Source organism: Marmota marmota, unplaced genomic scaffold (assembly GCF_001458135.2).
Source record: "Marmota marmota marmota unplaced genomic scaffold, marMar, whole genome shotgun sequence".
NCBI lineage: Eukaryota > Metazoa > Chordata > Mammalia > Rodentia > Sciuridae > Marmota > Marmota marmota.
The window spans coordinates 11,937,216-11,953,215 of NW_026000082.1; the positions used below are offsets into that span (position 1 = coordinate 11,937,216).

Consider the following 16,000-nt stretch of genomic DNA (forward strand, 5'->3'; position numbering starts at 1 on the left):
CTCCTGCTATGACTTGGGCCCTCCTGCCTCTTTTTAAAAATTTTCTGTTATTGATAATGGGGATTAAACCCAGGGGTGCTTAACCACTAAGCCACATCTCCAGCCCTTTTTATATTTTGAGATAGGGATTTGCTAAGTTGCTGAGGCTGGCTTTGAACTTTGGATCCTCCTGCCTCAGCCTCCTGAGCAACTGGGATTACAGGGGTGTAATCCTGCGCTGCTTCTCTTTTGTAAGGATCCTAGTGATTACGTAGAGCCCATGGGGACAATCCAGGATAATCTCCTTCAGAGCTGGGGATATAACTCAGTGACAGAGCACTTGCCTAGCCCTGGATTCAATCCAGGCCCTGAAAAAAAGTCTCCTTTGCAAATTCCTTAATCATAATCATCACTGTTCCCGTGTAACAAATTCACAGGTGCTGGGGATTATGACGTGGACATCTGTAGGGAGCCATTGTTTAGTTTTCCATGTTGGGTACAATGTACATGGAGGTTTATTTTATTCTACTTTTGAATGTTTGAATAGAAGTTATGAAGGAAAACTTTTAACCCTAAGACCCCAGTTATCATTGAATTTGAAATTTATACTCCTTTATATAATTTCTTGAAAATTTCCTGTATTTTCAATTTCTCATCTTGCATTTCTCTAACCTATTCCAATCAGGCCTTTAATATTCACCTTTACCCTGAACTCAGTCGAGACCATAGGTTTGACTCCACGTTGACAAAGCTAATTCTGTCTTCATCTGACTTGACTCGTCAACACAATTCACTTTTTTAAAAATATTTTTTTTCACTTATAGATGGACAGGATACCTTTATTTATTTTTATATGGTGCTAAAGACTGAACCCAGTTCCTCACACATTCGAGGCAAGTACTCCACCCCTGAAACATAACCCCAGCCCACGATTCATTCTTTTTTGTTGAAATATTTTCATTTCTAGCCTTATATTGAGCCCTTTTCTGGTTTTATCTCCAGCCTCAACATCTACTCCTCTTTCTTAAGAGTGGGAAGGCCCTAGGCCTTCTTTTCCTTCACCCCCCCCCTTCAATGTGCTAAGCATTTTCCATCTTGCTTCTACACTTCTTTCCTTCCCTGAGGCTCTCTTCTCCCAGATGTAATTCTTCTTTAACCTTCTAAATTGATTAAAAATCTAAATGAATTCTTTTCATTCTTATCCCTCAATGTACCTTCACCCTCATTCATTTCCTTTAAAGGACTTGTAATCTCCTCAAAGGCAAATACTTGTTATGAGTTGAATCCTTAAAACCTGGTCTGTTATACTTTCAATAGATAATTTTATTTTTTTGTGTGGTTTTAGGATTGAATCCGGGGCCTTGGCCTTGTAAATTCTATCACTGAAGTAAATTCCCAGCCCCAATAGTTTTCAAATAAATGAAAAACCTGCACCATATTTGCATTTTTTCATAAATTTCAAAAATCAGAGTTTCTGATATGACCCTAGACAACAGGCTACCTTTACAAAGATAGAACCTTGAATAGCTTGGGATAGCAAATAAAACACATATCTGATCCTAGATTGACCTTCAGAGCATTTCCAAATATCAAACCAATATACTCCAGTTCTTGAGGCATTTTTTCCCCTTCCTTTTAATTGCCTGTAGTCTGCTGTTAGCTTGCTTTTTAAAGATAGATGGTCTAGGGCTCGGGATATAGCTCAGTTGGTAGAGTGTTTGCCTTGCATGCAGCAGGCCATGGGTTTAATCCCCAGCACCACATACACAAAAACATGACAAAATAAAATGTAAGCCCTGTGTAGTCACATTAGAAAAGTAAAAATGGGTCCAAGTATTTGTAGTTTAAAACATTATCAGTACTTGAAGATGTAATTCATACTTTTAGGTATTAACTAAGTCTCTGACATCTTACAGCCAATACTCAACGCAGCTAGGGAATACCAAATTGGGACAGTGAGGTCTAGAGCCTTGCTACTCAGTTCGGTCCACAAGCAAACTGGTACTACCTGGACACTTGTTAGAAACTGAATCTTAAGTTCTATTGAATCTGCATTTGAACAAAAGCCCCAGGTGATTTGCATATACAAAAAAGGTTGAGAAACATGGGTCTAAGGCAGAGGTAAGCAAACTATGGCCCACAGGCCAACTCTAGTCAATCACCTGTTTTTGTACATAAAATTTTATTGGAATACACCTCCATTCAATTATTTATTGTATATGGCTGGTTTTGTGCAGAGCTAAGTAGTTACAATTGGAATTTTATGGCTTATATAGTCTAAAATATTTATTATCCATCCCTTTCCAAAAGTTTGTCTCAAGGAAAACAGAAGCCTCTGCCTCTTAGGCAAGACACTGGACTCAGTTATTTGCTTGAGATCAAATGTAAAGATTCCTGGTGGTTTACTTAACATACTTAATGGATGGGATTCTAATAAACGGTTACATTTAAGGCAATGTAACAGAATGGGCTTTGGAGTTGGCTAGAAAGGAGTATAAATTCTGTCACTTATAAACTCGGTGAACTTAAACAAGTCATTTAACTTGAAGCTGATTTTTTTTTTTTTTTAAACTCTAATTGGGGCTAGTACCTATCCTCCATGGTTGGTGTCAAGGACAGGACATGGCACAGAGGAGACATTCAGTAATTGATAGCTACATTCACATATGTAGCCTATTAGCCAAGCCAATTGTAGGAGTAACAAACCAGGATAAGCAGCCTTGTTAGCTCACGTGGTCTTCTATCCAGTGTGATTTCCTGTGGCTCCAGTCCATCATTCACAAGCAGAATTTAAGGACAGCAAAACGGTTTATTTGAAAAAATTACTATGTATTGAAAATATACATTAGAAATTATTACATACTTCCATAGCATTCCCCTCCCCCACCACAAAAGTAGAAATATCTGCTTGCTACGCTAATGCCGTAGGTAAATTCAAACAAAAAGTAAGTCATCATCAGTCTCCTTTTCTCATCCATTAGAGCTGAGAGGACAAGGTCAACTTGTATCTGCCAGTCAGTAGGAATTTAATAAGTCCCAGTCTTCCACAGTAAGACATACATATTTTTGCTTTGAAGACTGTGAAGAATTATTCTGTTCCTTCTCTGACTCCTCAAAAGCTCTCTTCTTGCTCTTCTTTGACTCTTGGCTCTCTATGGCTTCACGTTTTAACAATGGCCCATGGCAGTCTGGGGCTTTCTCTTTATAGAACTGGAGTTTTCCAGAAGAGTTCATGTGGGAGTCTGCCAGGGGACACTTCCTTGAGGCTTCCATCAGAGCCCGCTTCCGATCTATAAGAGTGACAAAGGACAGGGTAATGAATCTACTAAGCTGGAATGCTAAGGACTGCTTGAATCCAGAAATGACCCCAGGGAAATGACAAGGGCCCAAACAGGGAGAGGTCTGGTTAACTACATCTTGTTGAGTGCCTGTGAAGTAACAGTGGTATGTCCAGCACAGGTTGAAGACATGGACTCAGACTGGATAAATGAGTTTGAGCAAGTAAGTTGGCTAAGATTCAGTTTTCTCTCCCTTCTAGGAATATAAGACCTATTTCATAGGGTAATATAAAGATAAATGAAATAATGTAGATAAAGTGCTTAGCACAATGCCTGGCACACACTAAAAGCTCAAAAATTATAAGTAGTAACAACTACTTAAAATCTGGACTTATCACACATTAAAACTAACAATTGTTATTCAAAATCTGGACTTGACTCTGCATCTGAAGAGCCAAATCTGTGGTACAACTCCAGCCAACAATAAATATTACTTCATATTTTTTAATATGTCTGGATTCGAAGTCTGATACCTATGTTTTCTTCACTTTGATTTCATCACCTAATTTCTCCTTTAAAATTGTGGTAAAAATACACATAAAATTAACCATTTTAATCATTTTTAAAGTATGAAGTTCTGTGGTATTAAGCACATTCACAACATGCAATCACTGCTATCTCCAGAACTCTTTATTTTGAAAACTGAAACTTACCCTGTAACTATTAAATAGTCACTCCCTACTCTCCCCTCACCCAAGACCTTTTTTTATTTTTCCAGTGATGCTGAGATCAAATCCAGGGGACTCCTCACACATGCTAGGTGAGTGCTCTGCCACTGAGCTACATCCCCAGCCCCTCTTTCACCTTTTGGCTATTCTTAATTCCTGTTTAATTTGTTTTTGTGTCATCACAAATCTTCTTTGAAACATGATATAAATAAATAATTCTAAAAAACTATCTTGCTGGTGAGTGCTGGCGATCAAAACTTAAGTGTGAATTTACACTGCAAGTTATGATGATGGAATACAAGTCTTGATGACAGTAAATAAGCCAATACTATTTATTAATTTTCCCACTGTGAGGACAGGCTGATGATTTGAAAGGTACAAAACCCAAAGGGCAAAAATTAAAAAAAAAAAAAAGGGGGGGGAAATTTCTCACAAAAGTACTGAGTTGCCTCTCGAGGTTCGGGGACTTTTCTGGGTTTCTTGGCCTCCACCGTCACACGTTCCCACTGCAGAACAATCTAAAAGGTTTTTGGAAAAATTTAAATTCACACAAAATCTCAAGTTTTTAATCTCAAATGCTTCCCAATCCATTTGTTTCTTTTCCATCAACACAAACCCCTTGTAAAAAATTTTATTTCAGATGATTCACAATAAGAATAAGAACCAGATATTCTGTTCTCATGTAAGTTGAATGAGAATACACGCTGAATATATATATATATATATATAATATATTTTTTTTTTTTGTAGGAGTCAGGCAAGTCTATAAATCTGACTATTTCCATTCTTAGTCCAAGCTAGAAATAAAGTGCACATCCTTAAATACCAAAATATAAAACCTTAGTCATAATACTTTTCATACATTTCTAGACCCCCCAATGCCTTAAAATGTACCTCCTCTTATATGTTTCCATATTCCTACAGTTTCCTTTTTTTTTTTGCTGTTACAATTTTTTTTTACTATAAGCTACTATAAATTCTTAAAGCAATTTGAATGAATATAAATTATATACAAATAAATGAAAGAAAAGTAAATGATAATTTCAATACACGGAAAATAACAAAAACTTTGCATTTAATAGTTCTCATTATGGCATGCAATCAAATGATCATAAAGAATAACATTTTCACAACACAAAAGCAGTACAACAGAGTTTAAGAATGGTTCTAGAGTTACTCACACCACTTTCTACCCAGAGAAGCCTTGGCAAGAAATTTCATTTCCTCCTCCTTTTTTATTTTTTTTTTATTTTTGGTACCACGGATTAAACCCAGGGGTGCTTAACCACTGAGCAACATCCCCAGCCCCTTCATTATATTTTATTTAGAGACAGGGTCTTGCTAAATTGCTTAGGGCCTTGCTAAGTTGCTGAGGCTGGCTTTGAACTTGCGATCATCCTGCCTCAGCTTCCTGAGATGCTGGAATTACAAGGGATTTAATTTCTGAGTCCCAATTTCTAATTGGGATTAATAATTGTATATATTCCATAGAGCTGTTACAAGGATTAATAACACAGAGTTTAGCACAATGTCCTATTAAAGAAAGTATTTCATAAATATTCACTGTGGACCCTCCTATATTTTTTCTGGCTATAGAAAATGGGAACAGGCGGGTACAGTAGTGCATACCTGTAATCCCAGTGGCTTGGGAGGCTGAGGTAGGAGGATCACGAGTTCCAAAGCCAGCCTCAGCAAAAGCAAGGTGCTAAGCAACTCAGTGAGACCCTGTCTCTAAAAAAAATACAAAATAGGACTGGGGATGTGACTCAGTGGTTGAATGTCCCTGAATTCAATCCCTAGTACCCCCTGCCTCCCCCCACAAAAAGAAAGAAAATGGGAACAGATTGAAGGCTACGATGGACTAACTGAACCTGCTGATTTAGTGGGAAATAGGAAAATTTTCCTTTCACTAACAAAAATGTCAATACGAAGAGCTAACTGGGGAGAGAGGAGAAGAAAATGATTTTGTTCTAGGTAAGACTAATTTGAAGTGCCAGGCAGAGATTTATGGAAAGTATTTGGGAATGGGCCTGAGATGGTAGAGTCATTCTCATAGGGATAGTTACGATCCTGAGTAAAAGATAAGATCACTGTGGGAATGAGTAAAGACGTAAGAGAGAGGAAGGAGGAATTACCCAAGAGAGAAAAACCCTAAGGCATCCATGTTTACATCACATGCTGCAGAAAAGTCAGGGAAGGTGAAGAAGAAGGTCATCTGCTACACTCAATGGAAGCCAGAACTGACTGCATGGGGTTAGGAACTGAGATGGCAGTGAACAGGAAAGAGGAATAAGAACAGGAAACAGGGCTGGGGTTGTGGCTCAGTGATAGAGTGCTCACCTGGCAAGTGTGAGACACTGGGTTTGATCCTCAGCACCATATAAAAATAAATAAGTAAATAACATAAAGGTATTGCGTCTACCTACAACAACAACAACAACAAAAAAGAACAGGAAACAATGAAAGCTGGGGAAGCCAGGTACAGTGGCACACACCTGTAATCCCTAAAACTCAGGAGGCTGTGGCAGAAGGATTGCAAGTTCAAAGCCAGCAAAGGCAATTTAGCAAGAACCTATATAAAAATAAAAAGGGCTGGGGATGCAGCTTGGCTGTAGAGCACCCCTGGGTTGAATCCCTAATACTGGACAGAGGAAAAAGTTGCATGTGGGGCGGGGGGGGGCAGGGAGGAGATGGGGAACATGTCAAAAAAAGGAACAAACTACCAAAGAGTGACATTGTCTATGTGGTGGCAGAAAAGTAGGAGGAAATAATTATTAGTAAATATCACAGAGGAAACTGGAGACATTCAGGTATAGACTAAAAAAAAAAAATGAAGAAATAAAGGGCTTGACACCGAAATAAAGTAGTGTGCCTGGTTCCCTCAGACAGGAGGGAAGTAGAATATGACTGAAGAAATGGAGAAAATTTGAGACAGAGATAGAAAAAAGTAGACTTCTGTTACATGGCCTCATTCTTTAGCACCTGCTAAGAATGACAGTAGGAGGAGAATGGGGTCAAGCTCAAGTGCTTTCTGTAAGGGAACAGAGAAAAGGAAAAGCACTGCTACCAAGCCCCAGGGCAGCTGCACCTGCCCGAAGTACTTACTTTCAGGACAGACTGATAGGTATTTTACTTGATCCTTACAAGCCCTCTTTGTAAGAGAAGTTTGGTTTTTCATTTTATGGATAGAGAAAAAAATACTCAAAATTGTCCTAGGTCATACAGCTCTGGGGTTGTTGAGCCAAGATCCCCAACCCAGGGCTCTCTGACTCCACCAAGCCACCTGCTAACAAACTTCATCAAGCCTTTATGTGACCATCCCACACCCACTCCAAATTCATTGGATGCATCCAGAATTCAACCAGTTTTAAACTGGCAATTATTTTATTATGCATGTTTTAGATTAAACTCAAAGTCTTTGTTTCTGAAAGGCTGACTCACTGGTCTCCTTTCTTATCTACCTACAGGGAGGTGATGCTACCATAAGGCCGCTGGATAGATTCATCATCATGCAGTAGGTCTTGGAGTTAAGGAGACAACCAGGACAAAAGAGTTTGATAGGTCCTCTAAGCCTCTATCAGGAAACATTTGTCAAAAACATTTGAAGGCAAAAGGCACCAGCCACAGGCAAGCTGGCATTTTGCTCATGCTGCCCTACTTCATTATTTGACTTCTTACTTAAGTCTCTACTTTGCCAAGTTGAGAAAACCTATCGGAAAGACAAAAGTCAAAGTTAAGTTTTTTCACTGGCAAGATTCAGTGAAAGAAAGACCAAGACATTTCTTTACTAAGGCTCTGGGAGGTAAGAAATGTGCCCAAAGGAAAGGGAAGATTGGATTTAAATCCATACCAGGTGACACCAGAGTTTATTCTCTTTCCAACATAAACATACTGCTAAGTGAATCTTTCCTGAAGTTATGTAAGACTGCTTTTTTGCACAGCGAGCCAAAATTCACTTTTGAATTTGTTTTCAGTCGTTTGTAAAGGGGCATTTTTTCCTATATTCAGTAAAGATTTGGCACAATCTAAGGACCAGAGTATTGAGATAGAAGGTCTGGCATCCAACACTAACTCCTTAAGTAGATGAGTCAGTTACCCCATTACTGTTTCCAATTTGACATGAGATTGACAATTCAGCCAAGAAATATCAAAAGGATTAATGTTTGCTCAATGTGTTGTTGTATAAGACATGTGGTATTAAAATGAATAGCTATATTAATTGTAGGGGAGAAAAATGTGGAGTACCTGATCAGCCCAGCCCTCTGTCTTACAGTTACTGTGATCAAATTCCTTCAAAGGCACTTTGGAGTGAATTAGGCCTATGTGGGTCTGGAGCTTCTGTTTGACAGCATTGATGTCCTAGAGAAAGAGAGACCAACCAGAAATATAAGCTGTTACTAAGTAGCTTTATACAAAGTTGTGTAAATACAATTCCAAGAGAGTTGCTGAGTGACAAGAGCAAAGTGCTGGATCATGATGATATGTATGCTATCGACTGTAGCCAGCAGTGACCTGATTACATAGACTATCTCTAGAAGGATATACATTTGGTCAATTCTTACTTGTTTTAAGTAGCAAACGAAGATCATCATAAATACCAGCCTTTTCTAAACACCAATTAGCAGGAACAAAATATTAATCAAGACTTGGGAAAAACAAGAGAAGCAACTTAAAGTCTTACTTACCTTGAGCCCTGTCCCAGAAATATCTAAGCAGTTTAATTTTTTAAAAGAAAGGAGGTATCCAATTCCTGCATCTGTGATGTCAGGGTTACCTAGATATCAAAAACAAGGTGACCATCAGTTATAATATAACTGCTGCTAAAATGCAAACTATAACCTCATAAAAAATGTCCAGGCAATAATAAACTATAAAATATTGAGTGAGCAAATTCTTCAGAGTAAGTTAAACATAATGGTCTTATCTTTTCTATTTGTAACACAAAATAGCCACACTAGGTGGCTCCTAGGAGTTGGGGAGAAACAGAAAAATAAATGAACCAAGTAGTTATCCCAAAGGGTTTAATTAGGAACCATATGAAAACAGCACAAATAAACATGTGTTAAAATGGTTCATCATTCATGGCCATTTCACCTCAAAAGTAAAAGCACTTATTTATCTTAAAAAGATCTGCAAGGGTATTTTAAACACAGAAGCTATCACTACTCTTACTAAATTGTATTTTTTTCCAGAATCTTATTACCTTATCACATCAGAGAGTACTGCATTTAGTATTGTCCTCTCGGACACAAGCACAGTGCCTGGCACACCGTAGATGCTCAAAAAATACTTGTTGGGGGTGTAGCTCAGTGGTAGAGCACTTGCCTAGCATGCTCGAGGTCCTGGGTTCGATCACCAGCACCACAAAAAAAAAAAAAAAAAAAAAAAAAAAAAAAAAAAAAAAAAAAAAAAAAAAAAAAANCCCAATGCCTTAAAATGTACCTCCTCTTATATGTTTCCATATTCCTACAGTTTCCTTTTTTTTTTTGCTGTTACAATTTTTTTTTACTATAAGCTACTATAAATTCTTAAAGCAATTTGAATGAATATACTTCTCTGGAAGATAGGGTAGAGCACTTATTATTCTCATTTTTACATAGGTTCAAACCAATGCTAAGATAATATACCCAAGGGTATGTAAGCGGCTAGTAAAAGTAGCAGAGCAAGACCAGTCCTCTGACCTCACATCCCAGGCTCCTACTCTTCTGGCACCACACCAGCCTGTTACAAATTCAGTGGATACTCAGTCAAACTGTAAATGACCTGATGATTTCCTATCATTGGAATCAATATCCAGCTAATCCTGAGTATGTTACCTACCACAAGTGTGGAGTCTTGCAGCTTTTCATCAGGTAGACTTATAAGACAAAAAAGACCTAACATTTTATCAAGATAAAGAGACTCAAAGAAAGTAGTGCCAAATGTCCTTTGTGCACGCTATGAATGTGATGGAAGGCTGCCTGGTGCCTTCCATCCACAAAGTGGCATGGATAATCTGAAAGGGCTTTTCCTGCCCTCTTGAGAAGGGGCACTATGCTGGAAAAGGCATTGGGCCCAGAATCAGGGCCTCTGGCTTTAGTCTTATTCTGCCACTCACTTGTTATGGCACCTAGGAAGAGCACTTCTAAAACAAAGAGAACTAGATAATATCTAAAGCCATTCTTCCAACATTAATAACCTACAATTGCCAGTAAAACTTACAAGATAAGTCTAGCAGTGTTAGGTTCTCAAGACCTCTTTTCATCACTCGAACTGGCGCTGTCATTTTCCGCACCCCCACATCAGATAAACAATTATCCTTCAGGTGGAGCTGAGTTACACTGGGAAAACAAAGCCCATAAATAATTTATTTAAACATGCTTTCAAACATTTCATTTAAAAATATAAAACCACCTTACCCTCTGCTGTGTCACACCCAATGCACTGAACAGTTAAGGCTCTTTTGGTGCTACTGCAGTTATCAAGTGAGGAACTCAAGGGTCAAAGTGTCATGTAGTACTACTCTCAGATGGCAGAGGGCACCAAAGGAATACGGGTATTAGGTAAAAAAGGTCTTCCATTAAGGGGACAAATATACCTTTAACATAAAAAACTGCATTTTTGGACCAACTGTGTGAAAAACCAAAAACATTCTCAACAGGTCAAGAAAGCCTGCAAAAGAATTCCTGTAAGAATTCTATGCTTTATGCATCCAGATTTTCAGATTGGGCTTATTAGGCTATAGCCATAATCTAATCCAACTAGTTAACATGAAACTGATGTAGTAACATGCTACACTGTCCTTCATTAAGATATATGAGCCTTGGTGCTAGCTGCCTCACATAAAATGACCTCTGTACAGAGCACTATGTAGGTATCACTTTCAGAAGGTAGCCCCACATAGCAGATGTAAAAAGCTGTTTCATTCCATGGTGTTGAAGAAACCATACAGGAACCCATCTGGCCTCCACTCCTCTGGCCAAACTGAGTTATCTGAGATCAGCTAGGTTATCTGTGAATGGTATGAACTGAGCTATTTCTTTAAATTATGGTTCTTGAAAAGGTTGTCTTTAAAAGTTGATTTAGGACCTAGGAATTAGTCCAGAGATCCTGAGCCTAAAAGAGGAAAAAGTAGGCCCATATCTTCATCATGTTGGATTAGGCCCTGACTTCCTTAACAAGACTCCTAAAGCACAAGAAATAAAATCAAGAATTAATAAATGGGAGGACTCAAATTAAAAAGCTGCTTCTCAGCAAAAGAAACAATTTAATGAGGTGAACAGAGAGCTTGCATGTTGGGAGCAAATTTTTGCCCCCCACACATCAGACAGAGCACGATTCTCCAGGATATATGAAGAACTCAAAAAACTTAACACCAAAAAAATAAAAAACCAAACAACCAAATCAATAAATGGGCTAAGGAGGTGACAGACACTTCTCAGAAGAAGAAATACAAATGGTCAGCAAATATATGAAAAAATGTTTAATATATCTAGTAATTAGAGAAATGCAAATCAAAACTAAGATTTCAGGGCTGGGGTTGTGGCTCAGTGGTAGAGTGCTCACCTAGTAGGTGCGAGGCCCTGGGTTTGATCCTCAGCACCACATACAAATAAATAAATAAATAAATAAAATAAAGGTATTGTGTCCAACTACAATTGAAAATTAAAAAAACAACAACAAAAAAACACTACCCTTAAGATTTCATCTCACACCAGCCAGCATGGCAGTTATCAAGAATACAGACAATAATAAATGTCGGTGAGGATGTGGGGAAAAGGCACACTCATACATTGCTGGTGGGACTGCAAATTGGTGCTTCCAATCTGGAAAGCAGTATGGAGATTCCTTAGAAAACTTGGAATGGAACCACCATTTGACCCAGCTATCCCACTCCTTGGTCTATACCCAAAGGACTTAAAATCACATACTATAGTGATGCAGCCACATCACAGCAGCTCAATTCACAATAACTGTGGAAGCAACCTAAATGTTCTTAAATAGATGATTGGATAAAGAAACTGTGGTATATATATACACAATGGAATATTACGCAGCATTTAAAGAAAGTAAAATTATGGCATTTGCAGGTAAATGGATGGAGTTGGAGAATATCATGTTAAGTGAAGTAAGCCGACAAGTGGATGCTGATCTATAATGGGGAGGGGGGGAGGCATGGGAAAAATGGAGGAACTTTGTGTAAAGGGGAGGGAGAGAAGGGAAGGTTCACAGGGGCAAGAAAGATGGTAGAATGACATGGACGTCATTACCCTAGGTACATATATGACTGCACATATGGTGTGACACTGCATTGTGTACAACCACAGAAATGTAGGGTTGTGTTGTAACTGTGTACAATCAATCAAAATGCATTCTGCTGTTATATATACCTAATTAAAATAAATAAAAATTTTTAAAAAGCTGATTTTCTTTATAGTTTACAGCTCAGTAACACTTAAAAACAGCAGATAATAATGTTTATGGGAAATGGTGTAACTTCTCATCTCTCGTTAGAATAAGATAACAAAAGGCAAAAATTTATAACCCAGGTAGCTTCAAGTACATGTTGAAATAAAGGTTATTTAGAAAAAAGAACCAACTGACTGACTTTCCTAAGGATTGCCCAAATGATATTGCTTGTACCAAGCAAGTGGAGGTTTTAATTTGTTTTAGGGAAAAAAAAAATCAAAACCAAATCAACAACTAGCAAATAACTACAGGAATGGACATCGTTAAAAATGTAAAACATTTCTTCCACAAGCGGTGGCAGGTCTGTACCTGGACAGGGCCTCGTTAGTGAGATGTTCTAGAAGTTCATGCTCATCTCCAAGCTTACAACAGGAAAGGTCCAGGCGAGTCAGCTCCCGGAAAGACTTAATCTCTTCAAGTTTTTCTGAAATCACCAGATACCTGTGGAGTGTGGAGAGCAATCAACAGCTTTTCTTTTCCTTCCTTTAGAACATTGAAGTTTGTGGCTTTGTGCTAGTCGACATCCCATCATCTCTTCTTCACTGATGACACTTGGGCATAGTTTGAATTATTTATTTATTTATTGTTGTAGTTGGACACAATACCTTTATTTTATTTGTTTTTATGTGGTGCTGAGGATCAAATCCAACGCCTCATACAGGCTAGGCCAGCACTCTACTGCTGAGCCACAACCCCAGCCCACAGTTTGAATTTTTAAATTAGTAAATGCCTCAAAAGGTTTTGCATACAGTAGTGGAATAAACATTTCAAATAAATAAAAGTATATGAGCTGGGCACGGTGGTACATGCCTATAATCCCAGCAACTTGGGAGGCCAAGGCAAGAGGATCACAAGTTGTGAAAGCCAGCCTCAGCAACAGCAAGGCACTAGGCTTATTTTAGAGACCCTATCTCTAAATAAAACACAATATAGGGCTGGGTTTGTGGCTCAGTGGTCAAGTGCCCCTGAATTCAATCCCTAGTACCTCCCTAAAAAAAAGGTATATGAGCAAAGGCCAGTCACAAGAGGAAACATCTGTTTTATTAGACAAGATAAATCTTGGCATTTGTGTTAGGACCTTCTCTAAAAGCTTACAAACTTTAGGATATTCAAAGTTTTAAGTATTCACTCTTTCAAAGTTGTTTTTTTTAATCTGATCTTCAAAATCCAGTGATTTCAAAAAAGCCAGGAACTCTTGAGTTGTAATCTGCACATCCCTAAAGAATATCCCAAGCGGGATGGAGATGTGGCTCAAGCGGTAACACGCTCGCCTGGCATACGCGAAGCGCTGGGTTCGATCCTCAGCACCACATAAAATAAAGGTGTTGTGTCCACCGAAAACTGAAAAACAAATATTAAAAAATATTCTAAAAAAAAAAATATCCCATGAGATATTTGGCAGATCACATTTTACCTTTCCTCCTCACACCTAAGCCTGAACACCTATCCATTCCACTGTAACTCTGTCACCCTACTAACCACTCCACTAGATGCTTATTAAGACAAATCATAAGCGCAAGCAACTTAATTACAATTTGGAGCACCTTGCCAAAGTTATCAGGAAGCATCAGGGAGGCCTCTGAAGAGGAAAAGGAGATCAAAACAGCATTCCACAGCCCAGGCTGGGCCTCACCCCACCTTCCAGTTGTTCGTCTATTTCAGATGAGGTCAGTGAGAAAAAATGAAAGGGATTAGGTGTGACAGGAACCAGAGAGGAGAGGATCCTAAGGGACCAGGGAAACTGACTGGTGGCAAGAGCACTCCATTCTCATCTACTTTCTTCCTGGAGATCTCTAAATTTCCACAGCAGGATGGTGTGCCAGGATCAGTGGGGTTATACCTAAGAGTTTACATCTTTCTTCCATCGGCAGTATAACTGCCAAAACCAGAATGGAATAATCAGAATGCAAGAGGCTAGTTGGATCACTTTTCTTTCTACATCCAACCAAAATCAGATGTACTGGAACCAATCAATGGCCTGACTGCTAGGTACAGATGACTCGAGGCACTGGTACCTTTTTAAACTGTGGAACCTAAGCTGCATGAAGACTTGAGTTCAGCTGGGTACACAAATGAGCCTTATTTACTCAGATGTATTTTAATTGCACTGTAAATAAAGCTGCTGTTTTCCACCTTCCAATCACAGAGTTGAAGTATATTAATGGGGATTTAGGGGATTACTGGCAATCAGAGAGAGGAAAACACACATCCTTTGATCAATTAACCAAAAGATTTTCAGTAATTCTAAAACAAGGGTTATTTGTAAAGGATATAACACTGTGCAACGTGATTAAAAACATTACAAAATCAAGGCTGAGGAAACTATATGCTAGACCATAGAAAATACCAGATGCTTATCTAGTACATACTCAAAGCTCCCAGTTCTTGTTTGCAACTGGTCTTCCAATTTGACCTTTAAAGGGTCAGAACAGTATAGTGGAGAAGCAACAGAAAAAAACACAAACATATTCAATGCCAGAAGACCTGAGTATGGATTCTAGAACCTTAATTACTTCTGCAATTTTGAGAAAGTTACTTTAGCTTTCTGAGCATCAGCTTCTCCAACTACAGAATGGGGCTTTTAATTTTCTTCTCAGAACTAAGAAAATCAGAAACAGTATTTTGAAAGTATATCACATCTTATAGGCCCCTCATTAAAAGGTAGCTATTATTATAACTTCAGTAACACAGGGATCTATTTTAAGGAAAACATACTTGTATCCCTGTAGCCACCAGTGGAATTAAAATCACTAAAGTTTCAACACAGTGGAAAGACAAAATTTTTGTAGAGTTGGAACCCAGTTGCAAAGACACTGGCCTCTCCTTCTGACAGGCAGCTTTGTGATCTCACCCAAGACAGAACTGCCTGCACCTACCCTTTTACCTTATTTTCTCAAGCTCATTCCCTTTGACCTGACCTCTTTTGTGCTGGTAAAACCTCTGCAGCTGTAACTTCAGCCCTGGATTGCAAACACAACCACAGACTTTCTACCCTCTATTTTCCTTTGAAGAGGCAAAAGAAGAGAGTTTTGGGTTTTTTGAGGTTTTTTTTTTTTTTTTTTTAACTCTTATTTGAAAAGTTTTACTCAGATCTGAATGATAGTAAAGTTTAAAATTATTGTGTCAAAATAACATCCCAAATATTACCTTAAAAACATTTCCTACATTTTCTTTTATAAATGTAATACATGCTCATGAGAGAGAAAAAATTAATATGGAAAAGTATAGAGAAAATTAAAAAAAACTGCAATCCCACCGCCTAGACTATATTTTGGTGAGATTTTCTCTTGTCTTTCTAAATGTGCAATCTATCTATCTATTTTGGTTGTTCTGGGGATTCAGGGCCTCACACGCTTACATGTACTGAGCAAGTGCTCGCCTGGCCTCCCAACTTGGGATCCTTCTGTCTCAGTCTCCCAAGTAGCTGGAATTACAGACAGGTGCCATCATTCCTGGCTACAAATATTAAAAAAAAAAAAAAAACTGGGGAGTAAAAAACCATTATATCACCCCAACTGCCCTGGGGTTGGGGTTGATTCCCAACACCACCACCAAAAAAAAAAAAAA

At 38.4% G+C, this 16,000-nt stretch overlaps 1 protein-coding gene across 1 annotated transcript in view; it reads right to left on the reverse strand.

Moving 5' to 3' along the window:
• Positions 1-2,768: 2,768 nt before the first annotated feature.
• The window catches only part of Lrrc42 (leucine rich repeat containing 42), a 17,303-nt gene continuing 4,071 nt past the window's right edge, over positions 2,769-16,000 (reverse strand). The window contains exons 2-7 of the mRNA XM_015484966.2: positions 12,743-12,874; positions 10,187-10,305; positions 8,671-8,759; positions 8,231-8,344; positions 4,419-4,503; positions 2,769-3,269 (exon numbers count right to left, since the gene is read on the reverse strand). Of these exons, the coding sequence (XP_015340452.2) occupies positions 2,995-3,269; positions 4,419-4,503; positions 8,231-8,344; positions 8,671-8,759; positions 10,187-10,305; positions 12,743-12,874 (814 nt within the window). The 3' untranslated portion in view covers positions 2,769-2,994. The remainder of the gene's footprint in view (positions 3,270-4,418; positions 4,504-8,230; positions 8,345-8,670; positions 8,760-10,186; positions 10,306-12,742; positions 12,875-16,000) is intronic.